General features: G+C 39.9%; 1 protein-coding gene across 2 annotated transcripts in view; it reads right to left on the reverse strand.

The window, feature by feature from the left end:
* Positions 1 to 15,635, reverse strand: part of LOC309568100 (beta-2-glycoprotein 1-like) — a 136,280-nt gene that overhangs the window by 10,507 nt on the left and 110,138 nt on the right. For both annotated transcript variants that reach the window (XM_082273696.1, XM_082273695.1), the window contains 2 exons: positions 9,619 to 9,798; positions 2,548 to 2,745 (listed from right to left, as the gene is read on the reverse strand). In XM_082273696.1, the coding sequence (XP_082129822.1) occupies positions 2,548 to 2,745; positions 9,619 to 9,798 (378 nt within the window). The remainder of the gene's footprint in view (positions 1 to 2,547; positions 2,746 to 9,618; positions 9,799 to 15,635) is intronic.

Consider the following 15,635-nt stretch of genomic DNA (forward strand, 5'->3'; position numbering starts at 1 on the left):
AAATGAATATGAAATAAGGGAACAAAAATTCAAACGAAATTCTAAATCGAATAGTTTTCTAATTGAATTTGAAATGTTTTCGAATCTAATTTGTTGCCAAAGAGAAAAAAATTGAAAATAAAGGAATAGAAAAGAATAGCAAGAATATAACAATATAACCATCTTCCAAAATGTAATTTAGAATAAAATTTGAATTTGAATAGAAAATAATAGAGTTAAATAGAAAACAAAAGAATAGAAAATAAAATAAAAGGATAGAACAGAACAAAATAGAATAGAAAGAATATAACCATAGTACAAAATTCAAAATTCGAATAGAATAAATTTGATATAGAAAGGAGTTCCAATTCACTTTGATTTGAATTTGAATGAAATTCTAATTGATTTGAATTTTCCAAATTTGGTCGATTTGAATTCGAACGAACTAAACAAATTCCGAAAACAAATTAGGCCTCTTTCACACAGGCTTTCCGATCAGGTACGCTTTTTCAGGCGAACCTGATCGGATGCTTCATGCACCCCTATGGAGCAGCGGATGTCAGCGGTGACATGATATCCGCTGAAACCCGCTGCTATCAGATCAGCTCCTGTCGGTGAAAACCCTATTTTCCATCCACCTGGAGGATTGGATCGGATAGGATCGGATGAAAATGGACCGCCTGTTCCTTTTCATCCAATCTGCCGTAGAGGGTGGAGTTCTGACAGGTCTCTCTCTGCACACAGAGCGGAGACGGATCTGTTATCCGCCTGCTCAGCAGGGATCGGTGGATCGATCCCCGCTAAACAAATGGGAGTCCGCCGGGTGCAAAGCCCGTGTGAAAGGACCCTTAAACCATTTTACCTAAACAAATTTATGTAAATAACGAAACTAAATGAAACAAATGTTTTCGTTCTGCACATGTCTAAAGGCCTTATTTACTGTGTGATTGAAGCATTTGTTTTTGCCCCTGCATCCATGCTGAGCTATGTGCAGGCAGCCTATGGAAGTGAGTGCAGATGCAGTGGCTGCTCAGACACAGCCGCACCTCAAAATTTGACAGGCGTGCCGAAGCAGGTGCGCATCCCTAAATGAACACTCTCTGAAAAATAAACACTTCATTCAAGGAGTATGGGTGTGAGTGCCCTTGTGAATGATGCCTACATTTCTTGCAGGAAAAACCTGCTGTTTACAGAGCTTTATTATAAAAGCTTAGATTACACCCACAGCTGAATGAGTTGGCAGAATTACTCCCTAATATGCACATTTCCATACAGACTTATGAATAGCAAAAGACACTCTAAAAAATTCGGCTGCTTTTCTATTTCTTTATACATCCATTCTGATCTGCAAAACTTGTCATAAGTACTATTAATAAATTAAAAATAAATGATGTGGAGATATCAAACCACTTCAATACTGGGCACTTTTACCCCCTTCCTGCCCAGGCTAATTTTTATTTAGCTTTAGTTTTTATTAGCTGTGTTTGACCAGAGTTAATCATCTGGTATAGAAGGGCTGTGATTGGCCCTGTCTGTACCATGTGATCACATTTACCAATCACAGCCAACGCAGTTGTATTATATGAATGGCATGCTGTGACCTGCTTTGATACGTCATGGCAATCACATGGTACCAGCGGATTGGTGGATTGGTCATCAGCCGTATCCCGTGGTCGTGGCTGGTGACAGATAGTGCTGTTGTGCGGCCCTGCGGCCACGTGATCGCCCCATTCTGACAAGACGTCATATGATGCCCACTCAGAATAACTGAACCACTGCTCTGCTGTCAATTTGCTATTGGTTGGACAGGAAGGTGTTAAAAAATATATATCTAAACCATCTGTTTGAATATCCATGACTTTAAAAATGTATATAAAACTGACCCCAAACCATTATATAGCATCCCCCTAAAAACGGTCCTTTTAGTTTAATCTGCAGCCAGCTAAGATTTTGTAAAACTGCAAAAAAACTTCAAACGTCACATCTTTCCAACCATGGCAACACTGCTCCGCACGGAGTGTAGAGGACATCCCCAGACATCTCGTCCTCTGTGATTGGCTCACTGCTTTTCCCGAGAGTCTGCACAGAGTTTGTGGTTACATCTTAGGCATTCTCCGCACTTAGCTTTGATACAGTGAGCCTTTCCTCCTTGGGGATATACTAGCCAAAGTCATTGCAAGTCTACAGAAGTCACAGAGATTCAGCTATAATATTTTTTCCCACTGGACCTGATCTTGTGGTTTTATCAGGCAGACCCTTCTGCTTAGCAGTCTGTTTGAAGCAGTTGCTGCCATAGTCTATTGCAGCATCTACTGAACATTGGCAGTTAAATATCTGCAATGAAATCTGCTAAAATCATTGTAACTGGCGAATATTTTATTCCTGACAATCTGGAGCTGCTTTATATTACACAAGAAATCCCCATTTAATTGCTCTGATTGCTCTTACCTGATGAAAGGTGAAAGGTAAAATCAAACTAGTTGATATGGAATATATTTTTCTGGAGTTGCAATAATTAATGAAATACTTCTGCATGCTAACAATGAAATAAGTTCACACATAGCTTACCCTCATAGCAGTCAGGAGGGGAAAGAGCACTATCATAACACTTGGAGGAGGCTGTATAGCTGCAAGCTTGGGTAGTGTTTCGGCAGAAAAATGTAACAGTCTCGGCATGATGCACTAGACCTTCTTCAATCTCCGTGACCCACAACTTTCTCCCTTTGTAGATGACCCGGCTTCGCTGCACTGGCACTTTACACCTAGCTGTGTGAATAGCAATGATCAACCATCACAGTTAGCAGTACATTCTTTAAGTAACATTTGCAGTATTTTCAGTGCATGGCTCATGGTTATCAATGCTTAATATGTAGGAAAAATGTAGACAATACTCCGGATAGTTAGACATCGCTGGTAGCAAAGCTAGCAATAATAAAATCAGATACATACCCTTATTTTTTAACCCAAATAGAGCCCTAGATGATGAAAACAGGCAAACAGCTATATACACTACTGAAATATACACATGGGAGCTGTTTTAGCCAACAAATTATTTGTATATCTGTCCATCAAGTCCTTAAAGTATCTCACAAAAGCGAGTACACCCCTCACATTTATGTAAATATTTTATTAAATTTTCATGTGACAACACTGAAGAATAACACTTTGCCACAATGTAAAGTAGTGAGTGTACAGCTTGTATAACAGTGTAAATTTGCTGTCCCCTCAAAATAACTCCACACACAGCCAATAATGTCTAAACTGCTGGCAACAAAAGTGAGTACAACTCTAAGTGAAAATGTCCAAATTGGGTCCAAAATGTCAATATTCTGTGTGGCCACCATTATTTTCCAGCACTGCCCTAACCTTCTTGGGCATGGAGTTCACCAAAGCTTCACAGGTTGCCCCTGGAGTCCTCTTCCACTTCACCATGATGACCTCACATAGCTGGTGGATGTTAGAGACATTGTGCTCCTGCACCTTGTACTTCTCCCCTTTCCATTTGAGGATGCCCCACAGATGCTCAATAGGGATTAGGCCTGGAGACATGCTTCCCAGTCCTTCATCTTTACCCTCAGTTTCTTTAGTAAGGCAGTGGTTGTCTTGGAGGTGTGTTTGGGCTCGTTATCATGTTGGAATACTGCCCTGTGGCCCTGTCTCTGAAGGGAGGGGATCATGCTCTGCTTCAGTGTGTCACAGTACATGTTGACATTCATGGTTCCCTCAGTGAACTGTAGCTCCCCTGAGGCGACAGCACTCATGCAGCCCCAGGCCATGACACTCCCACCACCATGCTTGACTGTAGGCAAGACACACTTGTCTTTGTATTCCTCATCTAGTTGCCGCCACACACGCTTGACACCATCTGAACCAAATAAGTTCATCTTGATCTCATCAGACCACAGGACATGGTTCCAGTAATTCATGTCCTTAGTCTGCTTATCTTCAGTGAACTGTTTGTGGGCTTTCTTGTGCATTATCCTTAGAAGAGGCCAATTTGATGCAGTGTGTGGCGTATGGTCTGAGCACTGACAGGTTGACCCCACAACCCTTCAACCTCTGAAGCAATGTTGGCAGCACTCATATGTCTATTTCCCAAAGACAACCTCTGGATATGATGCTGAGCACATGCACTCAACTTGTTTGGTCGACTATGGCGAGGCCTGTTCTGAGTGGAACCTGTCCTATTAAACCGCTGTATGGTCTTGGCCATCAAGCTGCAGCTCCATTTTAGGGTCTCGCCAATCTTCTTATAGCCTAGGCCATCTTTATGTAGAGCAACAATTCTTTTTTTTCAGATCCTCAGAGAGTTCTTTGCCATGAGCTGCCATGTTGAACTTCCAGTGACCAGCATGAGAGAATGAAAGCAATAACACCAAATTTAACACATCTGGTCCCCATTCACACCCGAGACCTTGTAACACTAACTAGTCACATGACACTGGGGAGGGAAAATGGCTAATTGAGCCCAATCTGGACATGTTCACTTAGGGGTGTACTCACTTTTGTTGCCAGTGAATTAGACATTAATGGCTGTGTGTTGAGTTATTTTGAGGGGACAGCAAGTTTACACTGTTATACAAGCTGTACACTCACTACTTTACATTGTATCAATGTGTCATTTTTCAGTGTTGTCACATGAAAATGTAGAAGAATTCGCCAGCCATTTTGCTGAATGTGGGTCCCCCAGGGTTACCGCTAGCAACAACAGCCCATTTAAGCATGTTCTCACAGTCCAGCATCTTTGGATTTTCTATTTGTTTAGGAACTTGGATGGGAGAAGGGAATGAGTGGGATACTCCTCTGGCTCAACTATTCACAAAGTAATGGGACAACTGAGAAAAATGCCTCTTGACGCTAAGTTGATGCCGGCTGAATGCCGGTCAACACCGATTGGCGCTTGTTAACGCTGACTTGCTGTCTGTTAACACTTAACTGACTTTGACACTCCCCGGTGACACAAAGTCCTTTGTACTGCTCCCTTTAGCCCTCCTGGCTGAGGTAGCTACATGTAAACACTGCTGCAACTCTTAATTTTTCAGGGCCCACACTGGCACCCTTCTTACAGACTTCTCTTCAGGGCTTATACTCTGGCACCCCCTTTTTAAGCCCCCTCTACTAGCTAGTTGGCTCCTGGATCCCTCTGACCTTCCGGAGTGGCCCCCTATCCTAGGCAGGCCCCTGGGCAGTTTACAGTACTCACGACACTGCTTTCCTGGAAATGTTTGCTCCAACAACTCCACTTGGTCCTGAGCACACTGGATCCCTTTCTGCAGCTCTGCTCAACCAGTTGTCCTCTAGACCGACTGCCCAGGACACCTTCCTCAAGCTGACAGGAGGAGAGACAGCCGTCACCCTCCTCCTGGGACTTTGCTTCCGCTCTGTCATGTGCTCCCCTCAGACTTATTTCCCATCCCAGGATGCATTGCGGCATATTCTGCCCTCTGGGGTAGATACAAGCCCTGGTGTGCTATTGGTCAGGTTTTCTCCACTGTTCAATGAGAGCCCCTATTGGACACAGTGGGGAGGCTCCCCAAGCTCAACAGGCACACCTGGAAACACATGACAGCATTGCTGAACAATCAAGGCCCATCTAATAGGCAGACAAGGCTCCCCTCTATAGTTTGCCTAGCACCTACCTGGGAGGGTGCTACAAAAAGATATAATAAAATATTTACAAAAATGTGAGGGCTGTACTCACTTTTGTGAGATATTGTATATTAAAATGCTTTAATGAATGGGTGTCAGTCTGGAGGAGGGGATGTTCTTAAGCAGACTGCATTTGTTTGAAACACCCACATGTGAGGCTGAGACTCCATGGTTGAAAGAACTAAAATCCATTACGTGAAAGGGTGGCCATGGGCAGTCAGACCGGGGATGAAAGGGCTAGATGATGCTTTTGTGAGATACTGTATATTTACAAAGCCCAGATAGAAAACACTGCCAAGCTGAAGACCTGACTCTTCTTTGCTGCAGTTAAAGAGGAGCTCCAGGCTCCTTCAGAAAAAAATAAAAGTCAGCAGCTACAAATACTGTGGCTGCTTACTTTTAATTTAAAAACACTTACTTATCCAGGGAACCCTTGGCGTCCTCACCCGAGCATATTCTTTAATCGGTTTCGGGTGCAGGCAACGGCATCTGTATTAGGGAAACTGGAAGTGAAGCCTTGCGGCTTCATAGCCTGCTTCCTACTGCACATGCTGCACCTTGTGAATGGTTCCGCAATCTTCTGGGACCTGTGATGTGTCCCAGAAGACTGCTGGGGAAGGAGGGAGGCCAAACTTCTGGCTCAGTTCGCTGCAGCGATCTGAGCCAGAAATGGGAACAGGTAGCTGTCAAAATCAAGTACCCACTCCCCTCCAAAAAGTGCCAAATGTGGCAGTGGAGGGGGGTACAAACCAGCACATCTTCTCCTTTTAGGTGAAGCTCCTCTTTAAGTAACACAGCCCTGTCATATCCCCCCCCCTCCCCCGTCATCTCCCCCTGTGTTTGGTCAAGGAAGGAGCAGAAACAGACTCATAAGGGCCTACCTCTGCTCTTATCTCCTGTAAGACTGTTCCTTGTCAGTGCATTTGTTTGCACCTAAATGGGCCATAGTACTGTCCATTCCAAGTCAGAGTGTAGAGGGTTACAAGAGGCTGATATCAAGTCAAATTCAGGTATTTATACGGCCTCATGCACACTGGATGCTTTTAAAGCTGCTGCTAGGAGCGTCTGGTGCTTTTTTTCCTTGTCTATAAAATTTCCTGCATGTTAGCCTACGTATCCATACACATATAGACTTTTAGTGGCAGGAGAGTTTAGAGGCAGGAAAACAAACCCTCTGCCAGTGCGTTCAGGAGCAGACGCATTTAGCACTTCAGCAATTATTCATTTAAATAGCCAGAATACAGGAAATTAAAATTTATTGCAATTAAATAAATAAACGTTCAAACACCAAACGTTGCTAAACTGGTTTGGAAAAAAAGCAGCTTACATGAGTTTTTCCAAGTGAAACAGTGTTTTACAATAAATAAGTGTGCTTTTAAAAAATGGTTTGTAATAAATATATATAAACCACTTAAGCCTCAGCCCTATTTCGGACACTTTTTGTGTACAAGTTAAAATCAGTATTTTTTCCTAAAAAACTACTTAGAACCCCAAAACATTATATATATTTTTTTAGCAAAGACTCTGAAGAATAAAATGTTAGTCATTGCAATATTTTTTGTCACGCGGTATTTGCGCAGCGGTCTTTAAAACGCCATTTTTTTATAAACATTTTGAAAAATCACATTTCACTGCATTTAAAAAATACTAAACAGTAAAGTTAGCCCATTTTTTTTGTATATTGTGAAAGATGATGTCACGCCGAGTAAATAGATCCCCAACATGTTACGGTTTAAACTTGCGCACACCCGTGGGATGGCGACAAACTACGGTCAATAAAGATCTCAATAGGCGACGCTTTAAATTTTTTTAACCCTTACCAGTATAGAATTAGAGTGTAGCTCTTTTTTTTAAATTATTGCTCACGCTCTGGCGATCGCGGCGATACCTCACATGTGTGGTTTGAACAGCGATTTAATTTGCGGCTCGACTTCCGTATATGTTTTTTTTTCATGCGCGAGCTAACGGTGACGGGGCGGCTAAAAATTTTTTTTTTTTTTTCCTATTTATTTTATTTTTTTTTAACTTTATTACAGTTTTTTAAAAAAAAAAAAAAATCTGATCACTTTTATTGCTGTCACAAGCAATGTAAACATCCCTTGTGACACCAATATGCAGTGACAGGTACTCTTTATGGAGGGATCGAGGGTCTAAAAGACCCTCTACCCCTCCACTAAACTTTTTTGCATTTTTGCATACAGACGTTTTTTAAATCTGCTGCCTTTTGCAGCAGAGTAAGCCGGAAGTGACGTCATGGACGCCGCCTCCGGGTTACATCATCGGAGACCCAATCAAAGCCGTTTCCGTCTTTGATCGGGACTCCATCCAGCCAGCGGACGCGTCGGCTGGGTGCTCGGGTCTCCCGGTGGGACGGGAGGCTCGTTCAAAGTCACGGAAGGAGGCGGGAGGGGGGGGGGGGGGGCGTCCCCTCCCGCTCACCAGGGTAACGATCGAGCGGCTCCAGAGCTGCATCGGTCATTACTGACGGAAAGCCGACCGTCGGCTGTAAACCACGGTACCAGGATGGTGCCTCTAGCTAGAGGCATCATCCCGGTATAACACCGCAAAGTCTGCCAATGTACCCATACGTCACTTTGCGGTAAGTAGTTAACATTTGTTTTTGCTCCTTATTTCTCCCTGGATTTCAGCAAATCAGGGTTGTTAGAGGATAGCAGTGGACTAGATCAGAGGTCACCAATTTGGGCTCTTTACTTTCAAGGTACTACATTTCGAAAACCCATCTCATCCTTTAAAACTTACAGTTTATTCAAAATATATTAGTCTTTAATTGGTTTTATGATCATAAGTACTGTATAATACAACATGGAAAAGAGCTGAAACTTGTTAGCTCCAAAATGCTGGAGGAGAAAAAAAAAAAAATATTTTCTATGGAGATGGTTCACATTTCCACTCCAAGTAACCTGAAGCTGTACGCCTGACACTCAAAAAAGTTAAGGAGCTTTTTTTCTAGCTCGAGTTGGGCAGATTTAAAAGTTTTTGGCACATTTTATCCCTATGGAAATGAATGAAAATGTGCCATTTGTGCGCATTCGTGCGTTTTTGCGCAATTTTCAGTTCAAGTGAAAAAATGGAAAGAATAAAATAGTAATAATTTATGAATAAGTAAATGGAAAATAAATACACAAACAAATAAAAATCATCATACATAAAAAAATAAATAAAATAAATAACATATAAGTAAATGATAACCCCCTAACCTTAATAAAAAAAAAACATAAAATTATTATTAATACTAATGTTAAAAAAAAAATAATAATAAACACCCAAACCAGAACAAAAAAAATAATTACTATTATTAAAACAATAATAATAATAAAGTATTTATTTATTTTGTGTTAAGGTTAGGGTGTTTAGTTATTTATTATTGATATTATTATTATTTTTTTAGGGTTAGGGTTAGGATTAGGGTTAGGGGTTAATTATTTATTTATTATTAATTAGTATTAATTTATTGAATTCACTTATTATTTTTTTATGATTATTTTTATATATTTGCGTATTTATTTTACACTTATTAAATAATTTATTATTAGTAGTAGTAGTATTAACACCCTAACCCAAACAAAAAAATAAAAATAATAACCCTAACCTTAACTCTAACCCCTTACCCTAACAGAAAAAAAAACAATTATAAATAAATAATATTAATAATAAAAAAAGAAATAAAAGCTGATGGCAAAGCTAAAAAGCTGAAATACCTAGCAACAAATGATGCAACAGATGACAGTTTTCTCTATTGGCTAATAAAAAAAATGCCAAAGCTCAAAAACATTGTATAAAAACACGCATAAATACGTTCCAAAATCATGCATAAAAATGTGCAAAGAAAGCGCTCAAAGACGCCACTCACAAGTGTGAATGTAGCCTTAAGGCCTGACTAGGGATTTCTGTACTAGATAGTCAGCCTGCATTGCATACGACAGAGCACTTCAGTAGATCAGCAGCAGTCCATAAAGTTGAATAACTTACCTCTGCAGGCTGGGCCTTCAGACCACTGCCCATTGGGCAAACAGGTTATACTATATGATCCATCCATAATAAAGTTTTTTTTGCACATATAATATACTACTTCAGAGATTTCATACTCTCTTTTCTTCACTGCCACAAGAATACCTTCATTGATTTCTGGAGGTGGAGGGCAATATATTTCTGAAAAAAATAAAAAAAAATTCAGTTAAAGGCAGATCATACTGGCAGACAAACAGTGCAAGCCTACCCATTCACAGTACTGATTTTTAGTAAAAATTTCCACTTTAAACATTAGCCAAGTAGTTATCACCAGGTAAACCCCTAACATTTGTTTAAAATGTATTACCACTATCACGAGAACTCATGGTCCATATATGTAACATATCCTATGTACAAATGTCTAATCACCACTTGTAATTCCATTGCTGTATACTACCTGCACATTTTCTGGACTTGTCAAAAACATTTTTTAATAAAAAGTATGATAATTAAATGTTGTTATCCACCCAAGGGCAGCAGTAATATTAAAGATTAAATGTTATTCTCTGTCCCCAAAGCCATTTGATACTATTCCGGATTCTAATTCTAATATTTAGTCTGACTGGTGGCCTTGGGGAAACAGACAGTTGGAAAACCTTTACAGAAAAAAAAATATTGTTTTGTGCTATGTATACAGTTAATATCTGTACCTAGAAGTAGTGTTGATAATATTTTCTTTGTTTGCCTTTATGTATGGGGGGGGGGGGCAGATGTCAGGAGTGCTTAACGCACAGAGCATAGAGGTCTGGAGTAAGTAACACACGAAGCGCACAGTTCAGGAGTAAGTGATGCACAGCGTCCAATTCTCAGGAGTAAGTGACACATAGAGTATAGAAGTCAGGAGTAAGTGATACATAGAGTATAGAAGTCAGGAGTAAGTGATACATAGAGTATAGAAGTCAGGAGTAAGTGATACATAGAGTATAGAAGTCAGGAGTAAGTGATACACAGAGGGTAGAGGTCAGGAGTAAGTGATGCACAGTGTCCAATTGTTGGGAGTAAGTGACGCATAGAGTATAGAAGTTAGGAGTAAGTGACATATAGTGTATAGAAGTCAGGAGTAAGTGATACACAGAGGGTAGAGGTCAGGAGTAAGTGATACATAGAGTATAGAAGTCAGGAGTAAGTGATACATAGAGTATAGAAGTCAGGAGTAAGTGATACACAGAGGGTAGAGGTCAGGAGTAAGTGATGCACAGTGTCCAATTGTTGGGAGTAAGTGACGCATAGATTATAGAAGTCAGGAGTAAGTGACACAGAGTATAGAAGTAAGGAGTAAGTGATACACAGAGGGTAGAGGTCAGGAGTAAGTGATGCACAGTGTGCAATTGTCAAGAATAAGTGACACATAGAGTATAGGAGTTATGAGTAAGTGACACATAGAGTATAGAAGTCAGTACTGAGTGATATACAGAGGGTATAGGTCAGGAGTAAGTGATACACAGAGGGTAGAGGTCAGGAGTAAGTGATGCACAGTGTGCAATTGTCAAGAATACGTGACACATAGAGTATAGGAGTTATGAGTAAGTGACACATAGAGTATAGAAGTCAGTACTGAGTGATATACAGAGGGTATAGGTCAGGAGTAAGTGATGCACAGTGTGCAATTGTCAAGAATAAGTGAAACACAAAGTGCAGGGGTCAGGACTAAGTGATGCATAGAGTATAGAAGTCAGGAGTAAGTGATATGCAGAGGGTAGAGGTCAGGAGTGAGTGACTTACAGAGGGCAGAGATCAAGAGTAGCTAATGCATAGAGAGCTGGGGTTAGGAAAAATAAGTGCACAGAATTCAAAGGCAGGTAGTAGGTGATGCACAGAGTGCAGGTCTTAGGAGTAAGTAACACACACAGTGCAAGGATAAGGAGTAAAAAGCATACGGAGTGCAGAGGTCAAGAGTAAGTATCACATGGGGACCAGAAATCAGGTTTAATTATTTCAGATGAAACCCCAGTGGAGTGGGGGTCTCTCCTAACACTTGTCAGCATGTCCCAGGCAACCAGGCAGTGCAGTGTAAATACTACACTGCGCAGGTGTCCAAGTCCCTTAAAAATGACAATGCACAAGTATTGGCTTCTATGTACAATTGACTAGACCGATCAGCAGTGCCATACTGGGGTAGCCGAGGCACATGTTATCAATTAGCATATGTAAGCTAGATGAGCTGTTGTCCAAATTGGTGCCTAATTAATGTTGTATTTTGGAAGGGTAGAACCTCTGTAGAGTTTTGCTCTGTAGACTTTGCTCTTTTGAATTTCAGCAGTACAGAAGTGCAGCAGGACAAAAGTGCATAGTTTTGAACAGCAGTAGCTGGATACAGTAAGTTTAAATTATTTCATAGTGTAATGTTTACTTACACTTGTCTTGTGATTGGGATGTACCAAGGACACTTGTTTTCTAGGAAAAGACCCCTGTTCAGTTTTTACAGAAGAAAAAGAAGGAGAAGGACCTCCACTTGAAAGGATGACTAATGAATCGTTTGATGCATGTGTTTTTACAGAGGAAGACGTTCTAAGATTGCTGTCTAAAGTGAAGACAAATAAGTCACAGGGTCCTGATGAGATACACCCAAAATTATTAAAAGAGCTTAGTGGTGAGCTGGCAAAACCATTAACAGATTTATTTAACCAATCATTAGTAACAGGAGTCATCCCGGAAGATTGGAAATTGGCAAATGTCGTGCCCATTCACAAGAAAGGTAGTAGGGAGGAATCGAGCAACTATAGACCAGTGAGTCTGACATCAATAGTATGCAAATTAATGGAAACCCTATTAAAGGATAGGATTGTGGAACATCTTAAATCCCATGGATTGCAAGATGAAAAACAACATGGGTTTACTTCAGGGAGATCATGTCAAACAAATCTTATAGATTTTTTTGACTGGGTGACTAAAATAATAGACGGTGGAGGTGCAGTAGACATTGCATATCTAGATTTTAGTAAGGCTTTTGACACTGTCCCACATAGAAGACTTATCAATAAACTGCAGTCATTGAGCATGGACTCCCATATTGTGGAGTGGATTAGGCAGTGGCTGAGTGACAGACAACAGAGGGTTGTAGTCAATGGAGAACATTCAGAACAAGCTCAGGTTACCAGTGGGGTACCTCAGGGATCTGTACTGGGACCAATTTTGTTTAATATCTTCATAAGTGATATTACAAAAGGCCTCTATGGTAAGGTTTGTCTTTTTGCTGATGACACAAAGATATGTAACAGGGTTGATGTTCCTGGAGGGAAACGCCAAATGGAAAAGGATTTAGGAAAACTAGAAGAATGGTCAGAACTCTGGCAACTGAAATTTAATGTGGATAAGTGCAAGATAATGCACCTGGGGCGTAAAAACCCAAGGGCAGAATATAGAATATTTGACACAGTCCTGACCTCAGTATCTGAGGAAAGGGATTTAGGAGTAATTATTTCAGAAGACTTAAAGGTGGGAAGACAATGTAATAGAGCAGCACGAAATGCCAGCAGAATGCTTGGATGTATAGGGAGAGGTATAAGCAGTAGAAAGAGAGAAGTGCTTATGCCGCTGTACAGAACACTGGTGAGTTCTCACTTGGAGTATTGTGCGCAGTACTGGAGGCCATATCTCCAGAAGGATATAGATACTCTAGAGAGAGTTCAGAGAAGAGCTACTAAACTAGTACATGGATTGCAGGAAAAAACTTACCAGGAAAGGTTAAAGGACCTTAACATGTATAGCTTGGAAGAAAGAAGAGACAGAGGGGATATGATAGAAACTTTTAAATACATAAAGGGAATCAACTCGGTAAAGGAGGAGAGCATATTCAAAAGAAGAAAAACTACCACAAGAGGACACAGTTTTAAATTAGAGGGGCAAAGGTTTAAAAGTAATATGAGGAAGTATTACTTTACTGAGAGAGTAGTGGATGCATGGAATAACCTTCCTGCAGAAGTGGTAGCTGCAAATACAGTGAAGGAGTTTAAGCATGCATGGGATAGGCATAAGGCTATCCTTCATATAAGATAGGGCCAGGGACTATTCATAAGGATTCAGATATATTGGGCAGACTAGATGGGCCAAATGGTTCTTATCTGCCGACACATTCTATGTTTCTATGTTTCTATGTTTCTCAAAATGGGGGCTTCCATGGAAAATGGGGACAAATGGCAACTTTATGCCAGGGGTTCTTAAACTGCATCAGCAACTGTTTTTAATAATATGATTTAAACCATGGGAATAATTGAATATTCCCTTAATTATACTTTGTTTTAACATAAAAGAAATATAATAAGAAATATAGGAAGTTAGTATCCTCAATCCTATCATTAGTATTTACCACATGTAGTTATCAGACTTTAATGTCTTTCACAATGGTGATCCAATTACATGTAGACCAAATATGCTCATTTCACAAAAGTTTTGAACAAGGACACTGATCATTATTTTAGACACAAAACTCTATTTTTCAAATATATTGAAACCAGTTCAAAATGTGGATTAAAAAAAAACCAAAAAAAGTAAATCTTTTGTTATATGTTAGTGTTGTAAATTAAGTCTAATTTGTCATCATGAATAGGGATGAGCTAAGGCTCCAGTCAAACTGAGTCTGCGGATGTTAGTGACAAAATTGACCTAATACAGCCAGATGGCCATATTTGGACAATGTAAGTGATCAAACCTTAGCTCATTAACAATTATGAGCTTAGTCAGGACTTCAAAAGCTCCTTGGCTGCAGTCAGATCTTGAAGTGTTTTTATAACAGGCTCCTAGTGAGGCTTATAACTACAGTTCTCAGGCATCAAAGTGTGTTTCATAAAAGTCTGTATAACTTAACAAAAAACAGATTCAAAAATGATAGTTGGCAATAGTTTGAATCTGATCGGATAGAAAAGACAATTTTTAGGAAAGATATCTATAATTAGGTGCCACTCATGGCCATCATTCCGTACTGTATATTTGGAAAAACAAACAAAGAAGGATCTCAGACTGTACAGGCTGTACAAGGAGTAAACAATTTATAGTAAAATCATACAGATTATTGATAACGAAAGTTAAAAGACTTTTATCCAATATACATATTGATTGTTAAAAACAATACTAGTGCAAATAGATTGACCAACAAGGAAAATAATCTGCGCTAAAGTAGAATACACACTATACAACTTTTGTTGGTAGATTTCCTTTAGATTTACCTTCAACTATGTAGTACAAGGGCCTGCTTGATTGCATACAAATAGAAAGTGTTTAGGTCTGACCTCATATTATATGGTTTTGGTAAATCATAGTGTGTATCCAGCTTTAGTGTTGTGATCTAAATTCAATTCAGTGATTAATGATAAAGCTGTAAACATGTGTATTCATAAATTATATTATTCAATAAAGTGTCAAGTAAGTATACAGATTGGGTATTTTCAATTAAAGTGCCAATTATTCTTTGCAAAGCATAACAAACATCAAATAATGTTCATTCAAATTGAAAAATCTTCAAATGTGGCATAAAATTGGTAAATGATAGACAGAAGAATCCCAATTCCAAATACTGGTGGTGACTCCACACGTGCCTAATTACAGTCCAAAAGTGCTCCAAGTGATCCCTTATCCTTATCCGTGCTCCACCATATAAAATAATGAATGGATGCTTACCAGATGAGGGGATCCCAAATGAGGTCTAGCCACGCATTAGTGGGCAACACCATCCACTGTGGGTATGCAGGTAACACTCCCTTCACAGGACCCGTATGTTAGATGTGTCATCAAAAAATCACCTGATAATGTGGCCGGTTAGTTGTCATAATTCAATAACCAGGCATGTGTTTAAAAATGGAACATAATCCTTCCCGGGGAAAAAAGTAAAGCCAAATCCCAACAAATGGGTGTGGTCAAGTCTCAGAACTGTATTTTGTACACAATACAAGGTTTAGGAATGTGTAACACACAGAGTACCGGACTCAAGAGTGCATAACACACAGGAATACATATTGTGCAGTGCTGAGGAGAGAGTATCACAA

Source organism: Pelophylax lessonae (genome assembly GCF_965119305.1).
Source record: "Pelophylax lessonae genome assembly, chromosome: 12".
Taxonomy (NCBI): Eukaryota; Metazoa; Chordata; class Amphibia; order Anura; family Ranidae; genus Pelophylax; species Pelophylax lessonae.